Source organism: Parasteatoda tepidariorum, chromosome 5 (genome assembly GCF_982258835.1).
Source record: "Parasteatoda tepidariorum strain Cologne lab strain chromosome 5, Ptep-v5.0, whole genome shotgun sequence".
Lineage (NCBI taxonomy): Eukaryota > Metazoa > Arthropoda > Arachnida > Araneae > Theridiidae > Parasteatoda > Parasteatoda tepidariorum.
Window position 1 is genome coordinate 77847331 of NC_141759.1, and position 25397 is coordinate 77872727.

Consider the following 25397-nt stretch of genomic DNA (forward strand, 5'->3'; position numbering starts at 1 on the left):
TTGTTTTAAATAATACTAATGCTCAATTTCTACATTTTTTTCTAAAAATCTCCTTATTTTAATTTCTATAGCTTATGGTCTATAGCACTTATGGTTTCTATAGCACTAGGCACTATTTTATACCTTTTGATCAGCTCACCTTAATTATGTAATAGTTACTTTTGGCTTAGTGTAGCCAATAGCAGCTCTTGTTTGATCAAACTTAATTTCTTTGGCACAGTGTAGTTAATTTAGGTTCTTGTGCCATTAAAATTAACATTCAGTTTTTACTATAAATTGTTTGGAAGTTGAATTAAGCTCTTTTACCATTCAGTACAGTCCTTTGTGCTGTAAAACTGATCCTGACTCTGACAGAGTTGTCACTCTGCAGAGAAAACTTGTAAATTACAGGGAATTTAAAAATCATCTAAAATAGCAAGTAATTTTGAATTATTCCTTTTAAACTGAGAAAATACTGGGAATTTATTTCTAATTTTCATCTTTTAGAAAATGCCCACCTCTCAAAACACAATTTCATTTTAGTATTGTTATTATTTATATTTTTAGGTATGTTGAGCTATTCCTTATTTCTCTAAGTTTTTCAAGTAATAGTGTAATTAATATAAAGAACTGTATAACTATAGTTACTATAGCTCACAAATGAGTTCAATGTTTGTGTGTTTCCTCTTATTATATTGAATAAAATATGGTCAGGGAAAACCTAGGAATTTTTTTTCCGAATTTAAGTGGCAAGCTTTTCTGAGCCATTAAATTCTGCACACACATCCATAAGCAGGCACTCGGCTCTCTTTTTCATGGTCATGCTAAAATTTTGTTTTTAAAATTGTTTTGTTGTTAAAAATTTTGACTCTTTTCAAATGAAGTAAACAGTTCCTGAGCTGGTATCTTGTTCTCCAAACGTTCATTCCACAATCAACTAGAAGAGTTTCAGACATGACAAATCAAATTTGTACTTTGATATGTATACCCATTGGTTTTTTGTTGGCTACCAAGATCAAACTGAAAATTCTCCACTAACGGGATGAGCAACGCTGCAATCATTTGTGCCATTGAAGTCTCATTCAGTTTGTTGATTCTGGCTTTTGCCAATCAATTCTACATTCCATCTAATTTGTTCAGCATAATATGGTCCATTCTTAATCTGATACTAATAACCTCTTCATCTACCCTAACAACTTACTACTTTAGTTAAATATCTTTAGAAAGGAATGTTCATTATCTTTAATTTTCCTTTTTTTTTTTTGTCTGTTTATGTATTGTTAATTATCTATTTTAAAAATTATTTTAACTGTTTTAATTATAAAGCGTTGTGGAAATTTTATTTCATTTATCACAGTGAATAAATCTTTGTTTAATTTACTTTTGCAACTTATCATTATTCCATGAAATGAAATGATGCATCCAGCATTAATTGCATTCATACAGAAAATTGCATCAATCACAAAGTCATTTATAATTTTTCGTATATTTTCATTAATATAACAACTTACCTAATTTTGTTTTAATTTGTTAACTTACTGATTATATTAGTTTTTTTTATTAGTTTTTTTTTCTTTTTTAACTTGACAGAAACCTACTGAATTACTATCCCAATCGAAAACAGGTAGTAGTTTTGAACCTAATGTTAAAAACAAGGGAACTAATAAACAATATAATGAATTTATTTTGTAATTATATTTTGAGTTTTCTTTTTGAACTTGATCGAAACAATTGAACCACCAATGTAACAGAAAAAGGATAGCAGTTTTGAACCAAACTCTAAAAACAAGGGAACCTCTAAACCAAATAAGTAATAATTATATTTTGAGCTCTTTACTTGACAGTTACTACTTAATATTATTCTTATCTATACAATGATGCATAGCGCTTTTAAAAAGTGCTTAAAGGTGCTTATTTTTGATTTTCGTTATTTAAAAGCCCTTAAAAGTGCTTTTGTCATTGGGTGTTTTTAAAAAGTGCTTAATTTTCACTTTTCAAAAATTAGATTTTTTTCGTTACCATGTCGATTATGCAAAAGCGTGCTTTTCATATTGTTCTGTTCAACGTTTTCACAATTCATTTCAGCATCAATCATTTTAAATGTTTGATGAAATACTTGCGAGGCCGCATGTGCGTCTACTGAGTTGGGTTCGGTGAGATTCTTGCACTCTCATGTGCAACTCTGCTGCATTTTGCAGCATATTCTCAATTTCAGACTTCATTTTCCACACTCTGATATTGAGCCTAAAAATCTCGATCTTTTTAACTTGGCTAATATAATCAAGAAGAGAATTATTTATCAGAAACTAGTTATTTTATCATGATCATGTAAAGTCTTTGAAAACTATTTTGAATATTGTTAATGTATATAGTGCTTAAAAATATTTTTTTGAGTGCTTTAAAGGTACTTATTTTTTGTTGAAAGATTTGGCTACTCACCCTGTATAATGATTACAAAACAAAACAAAAAAAAAATTACAATTGTCTGTTTTCTGTATAACAGAAAACAGATGATAGTTTGTAACCCAACTATAAGAACAAAAAAGTATCTTTATCAAGTGATTAGTTCCATGCGGAGCAGAATATTGAATTCCTATGTGGGACTAGTTTTATTTCATTTTAAAATTTTCCTTCAATAGAAAAATTTTTATTAAAGGCTCTCAGTATGTGAATTTGTTTTTATTATTCTTTTATAGTTTGAATATCCAGGTATGCATCTTGCAACTTCTCCTCATTCCAGTAGTGGTAGTGGCTCCCTAACAGCAACATCCAGTAGCATATCTATTGTTGGATCTTTGCATTCTCACTCCTCTGCCGATATGGGCGACATAGATTCATCGTCAACATCTAAATCTGCCAACTCATCGAGAAGCCAACTAGACAGTACTGTACACAATGCACCATCTCAGGAAGAAAAGACGTCGACTCAAAAATCAGAACCTAGTAGCTTCTCAACTTTTTTCGATACGAAGAAAGAAAAGGGAGAGGAAAGTGAATCGAAAACCGAACCTGCCATCTCCCCCATCACTTCAACCTCAAAAGCACAAAAGAAAACGACTGTGCGAGGTCGTAAGAGAACGGTAGCTAACTCTAGCTCATCATCTTCCACTGAGAATTCAAAAAAGCGGGGTAGGTATGCGAAAAAGGAATCAGACGCAAGGGAGGAAGTTCCAAGCGAACTAGAAAAACAATCTGTAACATCAGAGGAAACTAAAGCCCCCAAGACAACTAGGGGTGGTAGAAGAAGGGCTTTGGATAAAACCCCTGCATCTGAGCCTGCTTTGAAGTAAGCATCATCCTGTTCATGTATTGATATGCTTTTGAAAAACTAGTTTATATTGGCATTGACAATAAATGTCAATTGACTAGAAAAATTTGTTTAAAAAATCAGCTCAGTCTATTTTAAGGAAATTTTACTGAATGATGTAAAACTCAATCAAAATAAGATTTAGGTAAACACTTAGGAACTATATCAGGAAAACTAGTTTATATTGGCATTGACAGGAGATATTTGTTTCAAAAAATCTACTCAGTCTATTTAAAGAATTTTAATGAGTAACGTAAAAGTCAATTGAAGTAAAATTTAGTTAGAAATTGAAGAACTGTAAGAAGAAAAAAATTTTGATCATCTCTTTTTTTCATAAAATTCTGATCATTACATTAATTGATCAATATGCTTTTAAAAGGCTATTTATTATTAGTCATTCTTAGGTGTTCGGTTTTGAAGTCGACTCAAATTATTAGACATAAAACTCAGAGGATTGAAATAAAATTTAGATAGCGCTGAAGAATATAAAATTCATGAAACTTTAATCTTGTTCATTTATTGATATCCTTTTGAAAGATAAGATTGTCAACCCGTATGAGAAAAATTTATCATTTCACACTCAAACAGTAGCAACTAAATTATTATTTTCTGAATGAAGAATTACTTATCCCTAACGACTCTTTTGGGCCTCTTCTGTGAATTATTGGCGTATTTGACGCATAGCGCTTAAGCCGTATCACTTGTATTACAATTTGTTCCCCATTAACTACCGATATCTATCAAATCCGAAGCATACCTTTCATTAATTATAATAATTTAATCATAATTTGTAATAATTTATACATAATAGTAAAACTTTAATAATAATTTGAACATATTTACTAAATAAACGAATTCCGCACCCGGCTCGCCCAGATCATAGTACTTGACAGCCGAGATTCTCTCAGAATATCATACCTGTATATCAATAACTCAAAAAAAATAATAAACGAAGTTTCCGAAGAAATGAGTTTATTTAAAAACATTAGTAATAAAGAATGTCACAAACAGAGTGACGAAAAGAAAGAATACAAAATGATCTGCTTCAACAGAAGCTTAAATACAGATAACAGGTGACGTCATGATCCATGCAAGAACGACCAACAGCAAATGAAAATAAACTGGCCGATCCCCGCAGACCATGACGTCACCGACGCAAGTTGAATGCATGAGATCGACGACGGAAAATCGAACCTCATACCTTTTAACTTCTATTATTTGCCTAACAGTACTGACATAAAATATCCCCAGTGGTAAACAGGTCATGGGTTAGAGTCCCCTTACCGTTAGGCAGACCCTGGGAGGTTTTTGTCGTTTTCCTCTATATGTAAAGCAAATGCTGGTTATTTCCATTAAAAAGTCCTTTACAAAAGCAAATTTTGTCTAATACTTGATCCAGGAGTTTCCTTATCTTCTGGATTGGGTTCAGAATTACAAGGCTCAGGAGTTGAACATTAGCAGTTGTAAACCCAAAATTGGGTTGACCGTTCAACATTGGTTATAAAATATGGCCAACTGGTTTTTTGTTTTTAACTCTAGAAAAATATGTTTTTATTAAGAATTCTCATACCTTTTATTATTTTGGCATAATTAATTAATAAAAGAAGTGTAAGTCTTGCAGTTAAAAAAGTTATTATAACTTTCATAGATTTTGAAAAAAACAACATGTCTTTCTATTCATACACCTGATATGAGTCAGTAATTGTGATAGATTAAGTTGTAATATTAACTAACTGATAATTTCCATTTGCTGAAGTATCCCACGAGAATTGGTGAGTATTATGTGCTCACCAGTGTTTGTAATTCTTTTTAGAATGTATTTGTTGTTAAACTTTATAATTCATTCTGAATTTTGATATTTTGTTTGAAATTTAACTGCTGTTAGAAAAATTCAACATTTTGTCTTCTCTTCACTAGAATTGAAGTGCAAGAAATCAGCCCTGAACAAGAAATTAATGATGGCTCTCCAGTTGGAAATATAATTCCTGGTAATTTGTATTTTATTATAAATTTTTGTGCAAATGTTGTTTCTGCTCTTCATGCTGCCCAATACTTAATTTAAATTATAAAATGTGGCTGCTGAAATTATTTAAGATTTTGTATATTATTACTATAAGTTGAATAATTTTCTATAAATAGTTAAAAACATACTTTCTTTTAGATTTAATTGCAACTTAGTTTACAGGGTATATCCTGCCATTTTAACACTCTGTTTAAATTACTAATTTTCAAAAATACTTTTAAACTGAAAGCTGATTTAATTATCCTTTGAAAATAATGTATTGTCAAACATATTATTTTTTAATTTTAACAAAACAATCCTTTTGATCATAAGCATGCTAACAAATTTTTTCCAGAGTGAGCTGCCAGATAATCTTATGGTTAACTTTAATATGCCGTGAGTATAGTTACCCATTACATATCTTAACTGCCATCTACCTGAATCTTACCATATAATATGTTTGATTTATTCTGTTAATAATTTTTAAAAAAATGATTATTTTAACTTAACAATAGGTTGAAGCGTGTGTTAATGTATTTTTTGTATTTGAATGTTATCTTTTCTTTAATGCATAAACTAACTAGGTATAGATAATTTTTAAAAAAACTTAATCTAAAAAGAATTGCTCTTTTCTTTTTATTGCAGGTGTTCGAGTTATGGCTCGTTGGACTGATGGTTTCTATTATCCTGGAGTTGTTCAAAGTAAAGCTAAAGAAGACCGGTCAGTTTGATTGTGTTTATTAATTTATTAAGTATTTTGCATGTAATTTTTCAATTGCGGTTGCAAAATACCATTCTCCTCATAGCAGAGTATTTAAACTTCATGCTATCTTCTAGATTCAATTTGTTCTTTGTTTGCCAATTCTGCCAATAATCTTAATAGCCTAAAAAGGAAATAGTTGAATTACTAACTGCTGAAGACTAAGTAATTACTAATAGCTAAAAACTAACTCAAATTCTAATTTATAATTCTCAAAATCTAAACATATCCATTTATATTAACATGGATATGTTTAGATTTTGTAATTTTTTAGTCTTATTTCTAATTTTAATACTAAGTAACTCACGTTCGGTAACTTTTTTAAAGGAAAAATAATTAATTTGATCTTTTTCTTATACTGATCAGTTTTAGATAAACAAAAGAACTAATATTTAACCCAAGTATTTCTTGAACAGATTTTTCTCTACTTTTTTTTAAATCTGTCTATTTTATAGCAAAGCTAAGATAAGCATAAAAAAAAAATCCTGAATAAGAAAGAAATTCTTAGATAGCGAAATTGTCTTTTTACTTACATAGAACTCTCTTTATCACACCATTGATTTTAAGATAGCTGATTAATTTTAATATTGATTATGCATTTTCTTACTTTTAAAAGGTATTTTCAACCATTTTTCATAACTTTGGTGCATACTGATGCACCATAGTCTTGTTGTCATAGACCATTAAGACAATTCGGTGCGATTGTTCTCGTTTTCCAGTGGTGCCATCTGTCCCAAGAATTCGACTTCTGCCACACTCCTACTTCACACCCGTTTATAGGGCACACCCATTCATTCACCCACAGATTGTAATTTTTACCTGAACCAGAGAACGATCAATCTCCTATTCAGTGCCCCCAGAGGCTTTGATTTGTTATGGGAACATGGAGGATTTTGTTACCCATCAGATTTAACTTACACCAGTCACCATTTACTACAAGGCTGTCTTCGGCTATCTGGATTCGAACTCCCGTTCTTACAAACGTGAGTCCATCATCCTGCTAACCAGGCTATCCCGATCCTCATCATAGTCTTAAAAATTTAAATCAGTTAGGTATACAAATGAAACACTTGTACAGTGGAACATCGTTTATACGACAATCACTTAAACGACGTTTACATTTATACAACGTTTTAGTGTGGTCCCAAATCATTCCTATTCATTTGAATGTAAAAATATATCGTTTATACGCCGCACAGAATCGGTTATACATCGGTTTTTAGATTTTGTTCACGTTTATTTAATTTTTTATTTTTCTTGTGTATTTTAAAAAAGGGCGGAATTTGCCAACATGAATGCTTGGAGGACGACCGTAATTTTTACTAGATGACTGAAAAAACTAGACAATGTTATGAAGAGGCAAAAACGAAAAATTTTGCTATTCATCGACCAATATCCAGCGCACCCATCGATACTAATTATTTTGGGAAAATGTAAAAGCTCTCTTTTTTCCTGCAAATTGCTCAAGTGCGCTTCAGCCTTTAGATTTGGCCGTGATTAGAAATCTAAAATTGCATCATAGAAAGCAGTAAGTTCAACTCGCTATTCAAAGCATTGTAGAGACTAATAGCAAGAAAATATAATTAAAGGTAACATACATTCAAATTGCTCACTGCAATTTTTCTTCTTTGGTTATTTGTTTGTTTTGCTTTGTCTAATTTAGAAATTTATGTAAATCAACACGTTAAACATTAAAATTAACTGAAAACTGAGTTAGTTTCAGTTTTAGAAGTAAAAATCGATTATATGACGTTATTGTTTATACGACGTTTTTCGGTGGTCCCTTCGGCGTCATAGAAACGATGCTCCACTGTATTAGAAAAAGACCTTATTAAAGTAATTTTTTTTCCACTTGTACTTTACTGTTTTACTAATTTACCAACTACTTAAAGAAGCTAGTATATTTAAGACTTTTAAAATTGTTCTTTGCATTTATGATCTATATTATTTTGTCAATAAATTAATTGTAACAATTTTTTTAATTTTTGTTACAGTTGGTCTGTTTGTTTTGATGATGGCACTGTCAAAGCTATCAATCACGAAAGCCTCATCAAAGCTTCCTATATCCAACCTGGAACCAGCATTCTTGTACAAAATCCAGAGAGCTATTTTGATTCTGGAATAGTGCGTGGTTTGTTTCGTGAAGGCAATAAAGTTGGCTATGAAATTGAACTTGATAATGGAACAACTAAAAAGTAAGACGCATTTTAACAAATGTATATTTTATACCCTTGTATTTATAAAGTTTTAGGGGTAAAAAAATATCAAAATATAATCAATTTAAAAAAATTATTAAAAATAAATTTAAATTATTAAAAAAACTTTAAATTATCTATTGCCAATTTTTTTATCTTTAAAAAAAAGGACTTTTTATTCAGATGTCAGATTTTATTCAGGTTCCTCAAAAAGTCAAACCTTTGCTTTTAACATTACATAGTTTTGGCTTCATAAAGTTTTTCTGAAACACTGTTAGTTCCCCGATTTTTCAGACTTATTTCTAATCTCATTAATTTAATATAATTTTTATGTGATTGAAAGAAAAGGTAATACCTGTTATCTTTGTGGCGACTGTTGTAGTTGGGTAGCTTTAAAATTTTATTTAGAACTACTCAGCCAAATTAGATTATTTACCTATTTGTGGTTTGATCCTTATTTATCTTATATATATATATATATATATATATATTGGGAGTACAAATTAGTTCGGTCTGGTTTTTTTTTCCAGTAAAAAATGCATTTATTTCAGAACAAAATGAATGAACAGATTAATCAAGTATTGTCCATCGCTGGCTACTACTTTTTCCCATGTCGAAAAAATGTCTCATATTTTGTGGCGATCCAAGTTAGGAGCCAATTTTCGATTTCTGCGAAAGAAGTGAACCGGTGACCTACCCAAACGTGCTGCATCCATTGGAACAACCAGTAATCAGAAGGAGCAGTGTCCGGCAAATACGGCGGTTGCCGTAAAATATCCCACTCGAGCGTTTCCAAATAATTTTTTGCGACATAAGGCCGACTGTTATTATGCAGAAGAATAACTTTGTCATATCTTTGCTCATATTCCAGCCGTTTTTCTCCTGTTCCGTAATGCACGACTTAAGCAAATCAATTGTAGCCTATACCAATTGCCCGTAATGGAATCGCCAGGCTGTAGCAGCTCATAGTATACAACACCATTCTTCATTCATCATTCTTGAAACTTCGAAACCATTCCCTACATGATTTATCAGTTGGAGCATTGTCGCCATAAAATTCCACAAGCATTTGATGCGCTTCAGTTGCACTTTTCTTCCAATTAAAACAGAAACATAAAACCTCCCTCAAATGCTGCATAGTTACCACAAAATTTGATATATCCAACAAAGTAAAAAACAGGATTTTTGTATGAAACTCTAAGCGATATAAACTAGGAAACTTTTATTCTTGCATAACTTCCATTCCTCAAAAAAAAAAAAAAAAATATTGTGCCGGTCGTCGGTCTACCATAGCACATGTTTGCTACAGGCGACTAAATTACGACTATTTGCATCTATTTTCGGCCTGAGGCGACTATGACAACTTTTTTGCCTGAAAAGGCTATAAAAAAAAAAAAGCAACTATTTTCAGGAAAAGAAGACTATTTGGAGACTTTTCCCTACTCTTAGCTATGTTTTTTAGCATAAATTGGGTTGACAACCTGCGGCCAGCGGGAGCTTTTAAACACAATGAATTTTTTTTTTCAAGAAAAGAAGTAAAATATGTTGAAAATTTTGAATTGCAAATTTGAGTCATCGCTTTTTAATCCACTCAATTTGCTCAGATTCCGTTGTAAGTCTATTTTGTTTCTCGATCGCCTTTTCAACGGTTATTGCTACAGAAAAAAAATTATGCGTTTTTTTATGTAAAAGTATTTTTTTGAATGAATTCTAGAAATTAAAAGCATTTAATTTTCTGCAAATATAAAAAAAAATTTATATAGAAATTTATTGTTAGAACACTAACGTTTATATAAAAACTATGCCACATAACTTTATTAAACGAATCATGGTATAAGAACAATTAAGTCATTTAATAAAATTTTAGTCATATTATTGAAAAATTTTTGCTCTTATTTCGGCAACTATTTTCACGCTTTAGGCTACTCAAAGCAACTATTTTGTTCATTTTTTTTTCTGTGGCAACCCTGATAGCAGGGAAGCCAACCCCTATGCAGAGGATCAAAATTTCGATGGCATGTCTTCGAATCATCCTCGCCTCAGGGATATTTCCGAGACCGTTACCCATTGTGTAGCTCTAGTGCAACGTAAATAAAGTTTCTATATTCAATGAATCATTTTGTGTTTTAAGATTCAAAAACAGTTAAGGTTTTTTTTTTTCATAGGGGGAGTTGCATTCATGATTTTAACCTGTTGCGACAAAGATTGCAAGAATATTATATAGTCTCACTAATTCAAAACTGAAAGATTTTATAAATAGTATTTGATTCTGACAATAATATATACAGTTAGACCTCTATTAAACAAAGTTTCTAAATCTTAGATGAAATGCAAAAAGTATCGTGGATTATACTGCTCTTGGTGAGTTAAGCAATTAGTAAAATCTAATCATGATCATTGTTCCCCAAAGAAAATGTTAAAAAAAAGTTTAAAATGTTCAGAAATATTTTGATCAATATAAAAAATTTAAAAAAATTGGATCTCAAGGAAAAGTTTGTTAAATAGAAAATTCACCTTGAAGTTATTTTATGAAAAAATTATTATGTTCTTCAATCTACGAACAATTTCACAAAATGAAAAAATTTGTTTAATAGAGGTTCAATTGTATTTCATTATTTTTTTAATAGGTTTGTTATCAAAAGTTGAGAATTTAAAGTTTAAAAACATTTTTTTAAAAAATCCTCAGTTTTACAAATAATGTTTTGATAAAAGATTTAAGGCTCTTTTTTAATGCAGCTTTTTGTTTTAGAAAAAAAAAGTCTTGCCAAACATTTTTTTTTTTTTGGTTAAAAATGAATTAACAGAATCAATTTCTAAGCATGCTATAATATTAGATAACAATTATAAGAGAACAAAAGTTTGAAAAATGTTCATTTACTTTAAATGTAACTAAGTAATATTATATATGCACTCCATATCATATTAGATTTTTTTTCCTTCTAGATATCCCAGAAAGTCAGTTGTATTTTCTAGTGACCAAGCCAAACTAATAATGAGCTCTAGACCTCCTACCACTCCTGCGACAATGACTATTAATTTAGGTGAGTCATGGAAAATTGTATGTCATTGATTTTCAGTCAACTCCTGAATATAAATACAAATTACAATGCATTTATCCAGCGAAACATGATTAACAAATAATTATAACAATAATATCTGTATTCCCCCATGGTAGGATAGTGGGGACATTATCGCAGAACGTTACCAAGTTCTTGCAGAAATTTTTTTTTTTTTTTTTAGTTATTACCATTAAATTCCACATATTTTTTTACTTGATATTTATTACAACAACTGAATTTCGAAATGAAAACACGCATTTAGTAACCCCTTTTCACAATAGTCCGATCAACGTTATTTCACCTTCTTTTTTTTCTTTTTTTAGTTGCTGCTACGGATTTCGCGATTTTTTTATTATAATTTTTTATGTGATGATGATTTACAAAATGCAAGAAAGGAAATTTTTAGTGTGTTTTCCCCGTACAAAATGCGAGAATATTAGAATTAAAAAAATATGACATATTCGATTAAAAAAAACTATATAATTTTATTTTAGCCGAACATTTTTTTTAAAAATCGGATTCAGGTTTTCATTACTTTAAATCAATTAGTAACATGTATATTTGTTATTTTTAAAAGTATCTTGCAGAAAAATAGGCATGTCGCAGAAAGCCCGAAAAAATTCTGCCACATGGCTGTATTCACATTCTCTAAGAACTAAGAGTACAGGTTTTAGAAACGATTAGATAATTATTTCAATATTTACTAAATTAGGCTTTTAAAAAAAACAGATTAGTACTATTCGTTTTTAAAAAATAGTGTAGGGATATATTTTCAAAACTTATTCTTACACCATTCTTGCTCATAACGCTTGTATTTGCGACATTATTGTTGTCCATTAGTATATTACTTCCTTTACAAAAATATCAAAATCAAACTTGCATTTTTACAGATAATATTGTAGATGGCAAAAGAAAAAGAAAATCTCTTCAGTCGCCAGATGAACCTCCTACAGTAAAAAAGCCCTCAAGAACTACCCGTAGAGAAGCCGCAAAAGTTGATACACATGTAGATATATCTGCAATTGAGTCTACAGAGACTAGTTCAACAGAAGAACCAGAGACTTCTAAATCCAGTAAAAGGATAACTAGAAAGAGAAAAGCGGCCGTTACTGCTGTGAAAAAGACAAAGTTAACTACACAAAGTATGTATTTCTCTTTGTCTTTTTTACAAAACAATTATTTTTTGCTTTCTTATATAAACCATCTGAAAATATCTTTTTAGTTATTGTAGGGTATTGCAGGGTGCATACAGAGATTAGAGTCCCCAAGGAGAACTTGGAACTACTTATATTTCTAAATTAGTCCTTAGAAACTCCTTAGATTATTGTGTTGCATAGACGAACTTACTAAGTATGCTGATGAATTTGTTGTCCAAAAAAGGAAAATAAATTATATGACTTAACTGTTTAAATCTAATAGTTTAAGAAAACCTTTAAAAGAAAAGAAAAATTGAATTGCAAGAGTTAGAAGAAACAAATAACAACAAATAATTATAATTTTACATGTTGCAAGCAAGCTTAATTAAGGATTTACTGGGATTTTTTTTTTTTGTATAAAATGCCTTAGATTTTCTTATGTATTCAAATTTAAAAATATAAGATTGGTAGGCTTTTATGTTAATCTTTAACATCTGTACTTTAACAAGATTTATTAAAATATTTGAAACTGAAAAATGTATTTATGTGTAAAAGTGATAACTTTATTTATTTTTCTTGATTAAGTTTGACTAAGTCAAAATTTATTTCAAAAGGGCTAGAAAAAATATGCAACTTATACATTTTTGCGAGTTCCTTATAATAACTGCTTTTTAATTTAAAAAAAAAAAAAAAACTTTCTAGTTATCTTTTACACAAAGTTTTTTAATTTTTGATAAATCCTTAAAGTTTTGGATCTTCTTGGATACTCCTTGGATCTCTTCTAATCTCTGTATGAACCCTGGATTGTATTTTTAGTTATTGCATTAAAGAAAAAAAATATCAATTATCAAATCATATACAGTACAGAACCTGTTATCCGGAAATCGGAAAACCAAAAAACCGGAACGAAATTCGATAAATTTTCTCGCCATTTTTTAAAAAAAAAAAATTTTCCTCATAAGTTTTTACGATTTTTCTTTCTTTTTTTAAAGATCATTAATCTTTTCATGATCTGATCATGATCTTTTTTTAACCATCATTTTGGAAATAATCATTAGTGTATTACTTTATCGTTTTTTCTTCTTTTTAAGATTATTTCCAAATTTTTTTTTTTTAGTTGGGTTTAGCAATAAAAAAAAACGGCTTTTTGTAGCGATTCAGAAAACCGGAAAAATCAGTTATGCGGAATAGCGATGGTCCCGACCGTTCCGGATAATCGGTTCCCTACTGTATCAGCATCAAAAACATCAAATGTAATAAATAACTAAATTAGCTTTTTTTCTCCAAAATTAGTTTGTTTTTCTAGTAATTGTTCTTATTCTGGTATGTATAAAATTTTCTATTGAAATAACTCTTTATGTTATATAAACTGAAACTGTCAGGGTGCGTAGCGTTTGTAAAAAGTACTTAAAGGTGCTTTTTGGGGATTTCGTTTTTAAAAGCTTTTAAAGGTGCTTTTTTCAGCTGGAGTTTTTAAAAAGTGCTTTTTTTTTTTCGAATAATTTTTTCCCCCTTCTGCGATAACTGGTGGATCCCATGCATTTCACGAAAAATGGGGAGTTTGCTACGTAATCATTCACGCGGACTTCATGTCGTACCCACGTTATGACTTGCGCATCCGCGCACACTTGAAACCGAAACCCGAGTGCTCCAATTCGGATAGCGAATATCAGATACTTATGAATTTTTTTTCTTTTTAATTTTGTTCTTGTTTATTTTATTTTACTTCTAACACTTTTTTTGACGTAGGGGGTAAGGGTACTTTTGTTCTGAGTTCAGGGTCACTCAGTGATGTGGGAAAGTACTGATTGTTTCGATTTACGCCCGTTTCTTTTTGGGTTTTTTTAACGCTAAAACTGTTTATAAAAAGTTTTTGTTTTTCAATAACATCATTGATTTAATGTAAATTTTTTGAGTGCTTGAAAATTTTTGTAAAGTGCTTGAAAAGTTTTTAAAAAGTGCTTATTTTTGATTCAAAGATTTGGCTACGCACCCTGACTGTCGTTTTTTTTTTTTTAAGTGTAATTATGTTAGACTGCTTGTCATTTTTGTTTTAGGAAAAAACTCGAAGCTCTTCAAAGATTACGCCTTTATCTTAACAAAGACAGAACGTAAAATTGTTCCTCCTAAATTTTGTGAATCAGATTGTACAGAAGGTAAGGTATTTGTTCCCTACATCTAAAACATCTTTTATTTCCCAAATAAATAAGTTTAGTAATTTTTTTTTAACTTTTATCTTCCTTATTATTGGTTATAACATTATTATTATAAATCATTATTTAAATATAATAAATTGAGCTCTTTGAGTTTTACAGTTCAAAACAATATTTTTATTTTAATCTATTTTGTATCAAATTAGACTTTTTTTTAAAAAAAAAAAAAAAGAAGTTTGTTACTTAAAAGTTTAGTTCCTTTCTGCTGTGAATTTTTCACATTGTTATTGCTGTAAATATTACTTCTATATTACTTGTTTATGGGCTGTAAAAATTACTTCGTGAGGACCTTGATGGTCATGATTCAGAAATATGGGTTCTATGTTTCTGAGTCCCCTTAGCGATGTTATCTTTTTTTTTTCGTCTTTGCCTTATAATATCTTTTAAAAATAGTTTTCTTTAGTAGGTATGTTGTGTGTCATATTTTTCTATTGACTTGAACATTTGATACTTTATTGTAAAAAAATATAACCATTTATTTTTGCTTGTGGTAATAATTTATCTTTAAAAAATTTCTGAGCTGTAATGATTTTTATGATTTATAGTCAGTAATTTAATTTCAATTATCAGAAATAATTTTAATTAAAATTCAAAATGCCATCAAATTTTGATAACACGAATTTTTCAATGTCACGAAAAAATCTCAATTCTCTACCTGTTGTTGCTAATACAAAAAAAAAAAAAAAACTCTTCTAGCTAAATACATTTATTTGTAGTTCTCAATTTCACAAAATATTTTCGATCACAAAAATTTTAGTTGCTAACATTCCTTTTTAATACATCCCCAAACTTGTTTTGAATAAAAATTAAAAAACTTCATTGAGAGCACATCTCAAAGAAGTAAAAGTAGATTTTTTTTTTCTAACTTCATTACAAACTTTACTTTATAAGGATTTGTTCTAATTTTTTAATACCATTGTATAAATATCAACTAAATTGAGAGAACATCTCAAAGAATTAAAAGTAAATAATTATTTTTTCTCTAACTTGATTACAAACTTACTATATAAGGATTTGTTGTAATTTTTTTAAAGTCCTTATATTTGCGAATTTTACAACATATATGATAGATTACAATAATAATCGATGTTCACCTGTGTTGAGGTGACAAACAAATTTGGATTTATAAAAATAGTGATGCAGATTTGTTCCAAAAATTATGCTGTCTAAGAATTTTAATGAATCCAAATGAAACTGTTATTGAGGAGAAAAAAGTTACATTGAACACTGTTACAGTATATGGTGATAAGTAAGAATCAGAAATCTTAAAACTAAAGCACATCAAAAACTAAAGCGTCAGAAAAGGAAGATGATGAAACAAAAGAACTACTCCAAAAATTTGAAACAAAAATGTGAAAAATGAAACAGCAAAGTTTTTGGCATTATTTGAAATTAATGTTTTTAAAAATATGTATATTTTATGCAATTTTTGAAATGTTCCTGTAGTTATTATTTTAACTGAATTGTTAAAAAAAAAAAAATTAGATTTTCGACATCACAAAATTGTTAATGTTACCCTTCGTTTTTACAACAACAAGGTTCGACTTTGAGTATTTTTTCTTAGTTAATTCAACATTTCATAATCGACAAATAAAGCAAAACATAATTTTGTTTTAGTTATTTCTATAATTTTTTCGTTATTCTATATTCATTTATATTATATTATTTTGTGTCATTTATATTATATTAATCTTTATAAAATTAGATGAAGAAATAAAACCATACGACAAAGAAAAACTTGTATCTCTTATCTTGCCTAGAGGTGGTACCGTGCTGGATCAGTTCGATGATATAAAAGTAAGTTTAAAAAATTTTATAAGTTAAAAAATTTTTTAGAAGCTCCAGTTTGTTAGTGATTTTCTTGAAAAAATTTCACTAAATTAAATAATTCTTTTTTTTTTCTTCCAGAAATGTTCGAAGCCACATATATATTTGTTAGCCAATACCTACCTTAGAACCATGAAATATATTCAATGTTTAGCATCTGGTATTGCATGTATCAAGCATCATTGGGTACAAAACTGTTGTGATGACGTAATTAAAATATTATTTCAATTTCTACAATATTCTAAATAAGATTTTGTTTCTGTTTTTTTATGAATTTTTTTTAATGTGTCATGTATTATAGAATTCAATATAGTTGCATGAAATTATTACTATATTTAAGTTTTTACATCATTATCACCAATATGCCCTTTCTTACTTTATTTATTTTTTAATGTAACATGTTCATTATAAAAACTATTGTTAAGCTTTAGCTCTTTTGCAATTGTGCAATTTTGTGGAAATAGTTCATTCCTACAAAACTGTTTCCTATTTTAATAATGGGTGAAACTATATGCAGTTTTAATAATGGATTTTTATGTGCAGGACAAATTTTTTAAAAAAAATTAACATTTTGATCACATTTAGTCATTCTGTAATCAGAGAAATTAACGAATTTGATATTCAAAAATAAATAAAAAGGAGTGGATTGAAATATTTAGAAAAAAAAAACAAGGAGCAAAATAAAACATTAGAAATGAAACTTATCTTCCTCAATATTTTGAAATTTTCTATGTCTCCTCATTATATGCAGGATGAATAGAAGCCTTTTACTTAATGATTAATTACATTTTCACACCTCAACAAAAGGTAATCAGGAAGAAAAAAATCCTTAATTTACCATGAATATATAAAAAGTGCCCCCAATGTCGCTTTTGAATATAAACTAGCGTTTAAAGGGAAAGCCGTTTTCTTTAATTTTGTGTAAATATTTTAGAATGATGAAAAACAGCTAATACAAGAAGAGAGCAATCAAGCAATTAGATCTTGAACTATAAATATTACCTAATGAAAGGGACTAGAATAGTACCCTGAAAATACATTTACTGATATCACTGTATAATTATATCTATAAAAAAAAAACTAAAAATTATATAAAGGAGGGAATAGAAAACAGAGATGTATATTTTTAGTCTCTGTGCATCTATTGGTGGGGGGGGGGGATCGGTGCTCTTTTCACAACAAAATCAAACATTTAGTTTATTTTCTTTCTTCCTTTTTTGTCATATTTGCCCATATGGACCAACTGTGCCCATCTCAGTTTTCTTGACCTTGGGCTCTGGGGTGCAGGAGCTGATGTTCTGGTTAGGTGGTCAACCTTGCTCGGCCCGAGGATCGAAACCAGGACCTGTGGCACGGGAGCGAGAAGCACTACCACTCAGCCACTGGGCTTTTGTCATATTTACATGCTAATATAAAAACTTCATACGCTCAAAAAATAACATTAGTAGAAAAAATTTACATATTTTGAGTGCTCAAAAAACAGTACCCATTTTTATGATTCACCAGATGTGAATCGAAACGAAAAAATATTTGAAAACCTAAGGTTTACCAACAAGAAATATGAGAAAAAAATTAAGATGGAAATTTTTTTTTAAAGAAATTAAATTAATTTTTTAATTAATTTAATTATTATAGCAACAAGATGACTTGATGTAACAGGGAGAGGAAAGAAATTTCCATTATCAAATTTAAATTCATGCCCAAGTTTCCAACAATGTACAGCAATAAATTATTTATTGAATTCTTGGTGTGTTTCCTTCTTTAAATTATGCTTGATTGGTTTTGCTTGATGTAGTAGAAGTTGCATTGCCGAGGTATGTGGTTAATGAACCAGCAATTTTCTATCCCAAAAGGATAGAAGACTAGAATGTCCCAATCTAAAATCTAGTAAGAACTATGATTGATAATGTATATTTTATTATTTGTATTTACTTTAAAGAAAATTTATTTACAGGGAGAAATACTTTCAGAAAGAGATTATGTTCTTCCGGCAGGAATGTCTATAATTTCAAATATAGTTGTTGAATGGTAAATTTACTTGTTTTCATTTAGAAATTTATTGCATTCCTCATTGTTAATTGATTTAAAAGGAAATAGTTACTAACTTTTATTGTAAGAACAAATAAAACTAGACAAATATATGTTTGATTTATATGGTGTATCGAGCCTTATTATTGATCAGGCTTTTTAGTAACAGTTTAGGGAAGCAGTTGGTTAGAAATTTCTCAAAAGTTATGTTTGTGTTGTGTTTTGAAACATTTCATAATTATTTCAATTTTTGAATTTGTGAAAAGTTTCATGCTATTTGGAATTCAAGTACCAATTTTAATTTTTGTTGTAGTAAATTATAAATGCAACTAGTAGTATAACAGGTTGGACACTACCTTTGTAAGTAGGAAAAACTCCTGAAATTCCCAGGGATTTTGAAAATAAGACTTGAAAACCTAGATGAAAATTCTCGAAGTGTCTTTTTGGACCAGTAAAAGGCTTCCAAACAAAATATTCTTTAATGGACTTTTTTTAATCTTTTATCAGTTATAATTAGCACACATTTTAAAATAATGGGTTTTGAAAATATTATTAGGCATTAAAACTTTTTGATATAAACTTATTTTATAAAAATTTATATTGCTGTATTATCTGTTCTCAATGCTATTTAAGTAAATGCTTTTAATTATAGCTTCTTTTTTTAAAAAATTAATATTGAATTTATTAAATACGAGTAGATATGAAAAAATGAAAATTTTTAGATTGAAAACTTAATTTTTATTCCAGGAAAACTTTTTTAATTTGTTAGTGAATTCTCAATGCATAAGTTATGTCAATACATATAATTTATTTTTAGAGATATGATCATTTAAACCATAAAACTTTTAAATTTTTACTCTTTGGGAATTAGGTTTTGTCTGGGGAGTGGCCACCTTGTGTACAGTTTGTTTTGTTAGTAGTTTACTGAATAGTTTCTTAAACATTTAATAACTGTATGGAAAAAATAATTTGTATTAATATCGCATGAAAGTACAAATGTGCAATTTAACTCTTTTTGTTATTACTTAAGTTTTTTTAAATGAATTTCTAATTTTATTTTCTTATGATATTTGAAACAAAACCATGTTGTGAAAACTGTTCCATCCTTCACTTTTCAAAATGTATAAAGATTTATCAAAATTATCTTAAAATCCCCAGATTGATAAAGATTGTGGTCAGGTGCTCACAATTTAAAACTTTCAAAACTCTAAGGGATCATTCAATTCCTGAAATTTTTGCCAGACAGGCTTCTATGATCAGTTTTGCCACCAAAGTTTACCTTATTTCGAATAAAGGAATTAACAAATTGTCATTATGTAATGGTTATCTCAATAATATATTGCATTTTTCAGAAAATTACTGTTTTGATGTTTTTTTTTTTTTTAAATTTAGTGGGGTTGCTTTTAAATGCTACCAGTTTTAATGAAAATTGTATAAATGTCATGTATGAAAAACTAAAACTCAGATTAACATTCAACTTTTGAAAATACAATTTATTTGGTAGTGAATATTCAAGTTAAGAATTATTTTTCAGAAAAATTGCAATATATTTTTTTAAAATTTCTTTTTGGTTCTGGCAGAAATCTTTTTTTTTTTTTTTACAAGATTATTTTTTTATAGGCGAAGATTACATCATTAATAGCGTTATGGTTTTTACAGTTGCTTTAAGTAATGATATTCATTAAAGTTGTTTAAAAGTTTAATAATTATATCGCTTTGATTTATTGGCCTCATTGAAACAAAATGCTTTTATTTTATTCAAAAATTTTCAAAACTATTGTTTATGTAATGTCAAATTGATGTTTCTATATATTTCCCATGGTTAATTTTAAATCACTAATATTACTTCTTTCTTTTTTGGCATATGAGAGAATAGACTAAATCTTTTCATAATTTTTTTTTTTTTTTTTATATTGAGTTATTATTATTAAGAAATGCAGAAGATGATTGTTTGTATTAAAAACGTTCTTTTATGATTATGAACTTTTTTTCACTTATAATTTTTATAAAAATTGTTTTTAAATGTAATTTTATTTTTTTGATTTAACGTGTAGGCATGGTAAAACTGATGTTTTGAAAGATAAAAAGATATCACTAGTGTCAACCCCAGGAAATCCATTTGTTGATAATTGGACTCCATTATTGCTAGCTGCTAAAGTTGACGTTATTGAAAAATTTCTCCCTACTTCAAAATCAGGTAAATATTTGCAACTGTTATCCATTGTTTTGTTCTCAAGTGTTTCATTAATTTTAGAAATTTCTTCCTCGAGTTAATGTTATCATATTTAATATGTATATATAGCTTTTTAATTTATTCATTTTTGCAGAATGTGGTTTTATTTATTTATTATTACAATCAAATAACATTTCTGGAAAACATTTTTAGACTCACTATGGTAGTGCCATATCTTACTAATTAAACCTTTTTCATCTAAAAACACTACAGTCAATTGCTGACCATGACTATGTCAAGCAACTTTATTTATCAGGCAGCACTACTCTCTTTTTATTAACCCTATACTACTCAGTATAGAGCAAAAGTTATCTGCATCCACAGGGTGAATAAATATAACAAATAGTGTTCAAAAATTTGCCACTTTTGTTTCTTTTTTTTTTTTGTGCCTAAAATGCCTCATTTGTATTTTAGTATTTTTTCAATGAATATGGAATTATTATGAATATTTTATAATATTTTTAACATTGTTTTATTTTGCATTTATTTCTTAACATATTTCTCAATTTCAAAATTTTTGCTGTATTTTGAGAAATATTTCAAGAGAAATTCTTTACCTTATTAATATTGACAATTTTTTTTAATCGATTAAAATTTTCAATTTTTTAAAAAGTGTCCACCTATTTTTTTTTTTCAAAAATGAAGCCACTTTAAAAAATGTTACAACTCACCAGTGGCCTAATTTTGCCCTTTACTGCTCTGTCATTTTACCGCACCATCCAATCATCTAGTATGTGGTCTGCCTCTCTTTTTTTTTTTTCTCTTTGGCTTGATGAAAATAAGGTATAATTTTTTAAATTGTATTTTATTCATTATGTCTATAGATATAACTAGGCCATCTGATCTTCTGGATTTAATTAACCTTCACTTTATTACTCCAAAAAGTATCATGTACTCCATACATTGAACCAATTCTCAAATTTTTTTCTTCTCATGTAAATTATCTTTTTGATAAAGGTGTTATATAGTTGTGTATTCATTGCTCTACTCAAGTTTTATTCATTTATCTCTCCTCTCAATCTAAAATAGCATATATTAAAGATATATATTCTATATTAATTATATATTAAACATATATATATTCTATAGTCATAGTAAACATACCAAATATTTAGACTGATCGTCTTTTCAAAAACATAATCTTTTTTCTTTCTTTTTTAATCACAGTGAGATTGGTGTTTTGCTTCTTATTGCCTTTAATTTAGTCTTTTCTCTTTTGGCTATTAAGCTAAAATGTTTAGCTTCAATTTCAAATGCTTGTAAAACTTCAATCAAGGCATGAAATACTATACTTATTTTAATATATGTTTTCTTATCTATATAGAATTTTTGTTTTATAAATTTTAATTCTAAGCATTAATAACATTTTTATATATAAACAGGAGCCTCTGCAAACATTGATCTTATTATCACAAACTCTGTTTGTCCGCAAGAGATAATCCAGGCTGCCAGAAGGAAAAAAATCCCTGTTGCCTCTATAGAATGGGTGATACAATCTTTAATCGCTGGTAAATGTTTACCGTACGATGCACATCCAAAATTCAAACATGACTATACTGAATGATTATCATATTCATCATGAACAAAAAAGGAAAAAAAATAAAAACATTTCAATGCTTCTTCTTTTATTTGCAATGTTTTCAAATGATCTTAAAACATAGAATAGGTTGTTCCATTCATTGATATGGAGTAATAAAATTGTACAGATTGCATATCTCAAATATTTTTCATCTGAGAAGTCATAAGTGTAATGCATTTTTATGAAAAATTAGAAAAATGCTTTTATATATGTAACGCATTTTTATGAGTAATAAAAAAAAATGCGGTTATAAGTGTAAAGCATTTTTTTATTAAAAATCGAGAAAATGTTGTCATAAGTGTAATGCATTTTTAAAGAAATGTCATAGAAATGCTGTCATAAGTGTAAAGCATTTTATATGAAAAAGTCATAAAAATGCTGTCATTAAGTGTAACACATTTTATGTTGTACATCATATCATGTAGTTGTGCCATTCTTACATCCCAATAGAAAATCCTATGTGAATTTATGATTTGCATTATAGAGTATTTGTGTTAGGTGCTACATATTTTATTTTAAAACTTACTTTGCAAAAAATGTCATGTACAATACATTTTCCATTTAAAATATATATTGTTAAATATATTAAATCATGAGTACAAAATTTATTAGGTTATCTGTGCACTTCCATTTTTTTTTGTAAGTAATGAAGATTTTATATTTAATTGATTAAGCTTTGCTGTAATTTTTTCAGTCAATCATATATTTTTTTGATTTTGTATCAATTCCTTTAGATGAATTGAGCTCATGAACTTAGTGTTATTTTTATTGAAAAATGTGTTAAAAGTATTTGACTACAAATATAATTATTTTATGTTCATTATTATGCATTGCTAAGAAACTAGTATGACTATTTATCATGAAAATTATTTAAAACTTTATTTTCCATATTAGGTTGGTGAGAAAGTTTTTAATATTATATTTAAAAAAACATGTAAAAAAAAAAAACAAGTTTAAAAAACATCTAAATTTAAAATGTATATATATCTTAAATTTTTAGAGGGAAACATTTTATTTTATTTCATCTTATATGATTTATTGAAAAATGTGTTAAAAATATTTGACTACGAATATAATTATTTTATATTCATTATTATGCATTACTAAGAAACTAGTATGACTATTTATCATGAAAATTATTTATAACTTTATGATTTTATTTTCCATATTAGATTGGTGAAAAAGTTTTTTTTTTTTTTTCATTTTAAAAAAAAAACAAGTTAACTTGTTTTTCAAACAAGTTTAAAAAACATGTAAATTTAAAATAGCATATATATCTTAAATTTTTAGAGGGAAGCATTTTATTTTATTTCATCTGATATGATTGAAATTATCAAAAAAGATTATTTGATAAAGCATTGTAAAACAAAAATTTACATAATTGCAATTCCTCTAAGAATTTGCAGTCAAAAAATTTGTTTTGGCATAAAAATTTCAGAAAAAAAAAAACAAATCTTTCTTCTCAAATCTATAAAAATCCTTCAACAAGCATAGAAAATGACTAGTCTTTAAGTTATTGACGACCCTTATATGCTTTTGAAACGCAAGGTCAATAATTTTTACATTTAGTACCATTGTTACTTGTAAAATTTTAATATTGTAGTGGAGTTACAATATTTTTACTTAGAGTTATTTTGTTTTCCACAAAATTTATTATTCGAACCATGAAATGAAAAATGACATGTTTTTCTGATAAAAAAAATAATGCTGTGTACATATTTTCTTGGGAAATCTGGATTTCCTGGAGTATCTGAAAAAGTGTAATTATTCTTCTGAAATTGGTAGGAACCCTGACTGTACAACAAAAATAATGTTTTGTATATGCATTTATTGATTAAGGAAACATTTTTAATAAAACTAAAATATGATTTGAACTTATTCAGACTGCAGTTCAAAACCTTTACAGTTCAGAAAGTTTTTCTGAAAATTTGGTGTAGGAAGGTTCATGTGAAACCAAAAAAAAAAATAATAATAATATCTTAATATTTTATTTTATTAGAAAGTTTCAAGTGGATACCAAAGCTTCTATTTGAAGCTTCCTAATATACTTGAAAGTTGGTAGAAAAAGCTTCAAAAGATACCAAAAAGAATTATTTTTTTATCAACCTAATATTTTATAATTTTAATTCTTTTCTGTGCACATCTTTGTTATAGTAAATATTGTTATAAAGGCATTACTTTAAAGCACACATAAAGAAAATATTACGTGTTCGAAGAATAAATTCAATTATGCATAAGTAACTTTTGCATGCCTATAAATAATGAAGATAAACTAATTGATAGTTTCTCCAATTATAGTATTATACTATATCTAATTCATTTTTTCTTTCAAAAGACATTATCTCAATAATAAAATACTTCCAATTAAAAATAAATAAATAAAATCATTGTATACTAAGTCTTTTGATTATTGTTGGGTATAAATTTCAAAGCTATATAAAAAGCAGAAATTCCAGAGACGTGATCATTAATAGAAATAGAATTTAATTGCTATTATAGTAAGTAATAATGAAAGGAATTATACTATGTAAAATTGGACAAGCATTGTTAGAAAACTTACTTTTAGTAAAATATAAAAATATATATTTGTTTAAAATACCAAACTTATATATATATTTACTTCTATCAATTATATACAACACTACTATTCTATTGAAATTATTTATACTAGATAAAACATTACAAATATGCATTTTATGCAAATCAAACTAAAAGAGCTTTTTTTTCCCTTAAGAGTTTTTTATGAAATTAATTTCAATCAAGAAGTTTTCATTCAAATTTGGGTATCGTATAAGGTATCTATTAGGAAGTTTTCATTTAAAAAAAATATATGAACTCATACAAATATATATATTCATCAAAAATACATGCTAAAAACTTAAATGTTTTTTAGGCTTTATCATTTTAGTATTAAGACTTCTGAAAAAAATTTTTTTTAGCTGATTGTTGTTTTTCCAAAATTCATATGAGCTTTGATTTATATAATTCACTCATACTATGAAATCATTTACTGTGGTATATTTTCCCATTTTATTTTTCGATGTTTTGTGCTTGTTGAAATAGTTTAGGGTTGTGACAA

General features: G+C 27.9%; 1 protein-coding gene across 4 annotated transcripts in view; it reads left to right on the forward strand.

The window, feature by feature from the left end:
- The window catches only part of LOC107440869 (uncharacterized), a 41909-nt gene extending 19472 nt beyond the window's left edge, over positions 1–22437 (forward strand). For 3 of the 4 annotated variants that reach the window (XM_043048356.3, XM_043048358.3, XM_043048359.3), the window contains 12 exons: positions 2676–3265; positions 5204–5274; positions 5934–6009; positions 8043–8243; positions 11187–11284; positions 12193–12444; positions 14496–14594; positions 16357–16448; positions 16560–16685; positions 18433–18506; positions 20561–20703; positions 22122–22437. In XM_043048356.3, the coding sequence (XP_042904290.2) occupies positions 2676–3265; positions 5204–5274; positions 5934–6009; positions 8043–8243; positions 11187–11284; positions 12193–12444; positions 14496–14594; positions 16357–16448; positions 16560–16685; positions 18433–18506; positions 20561–20703; positions 22122–22303 (2004 nt within the window). In that variant the 3' untranslated portion in view covers positions 22304–22437. The remainder of the gene's footprint in view (positions 1–2675; positions 3266–5203; positions 5275–5933; positions 6010–8042; positions 8244–11186; positions 11285–12192; positions 12445–14495; positions 14595–16356; positions 16449–16559; positions 16686–18432; positions 18507–20560; positions 20704–22121) is intronic. The other variant, XM_043048357.3, reaches the window with a different exon arrangement.
- The last annotated feature ends 2960 nt before the right edge of the window (positions 22438–25397 follow it).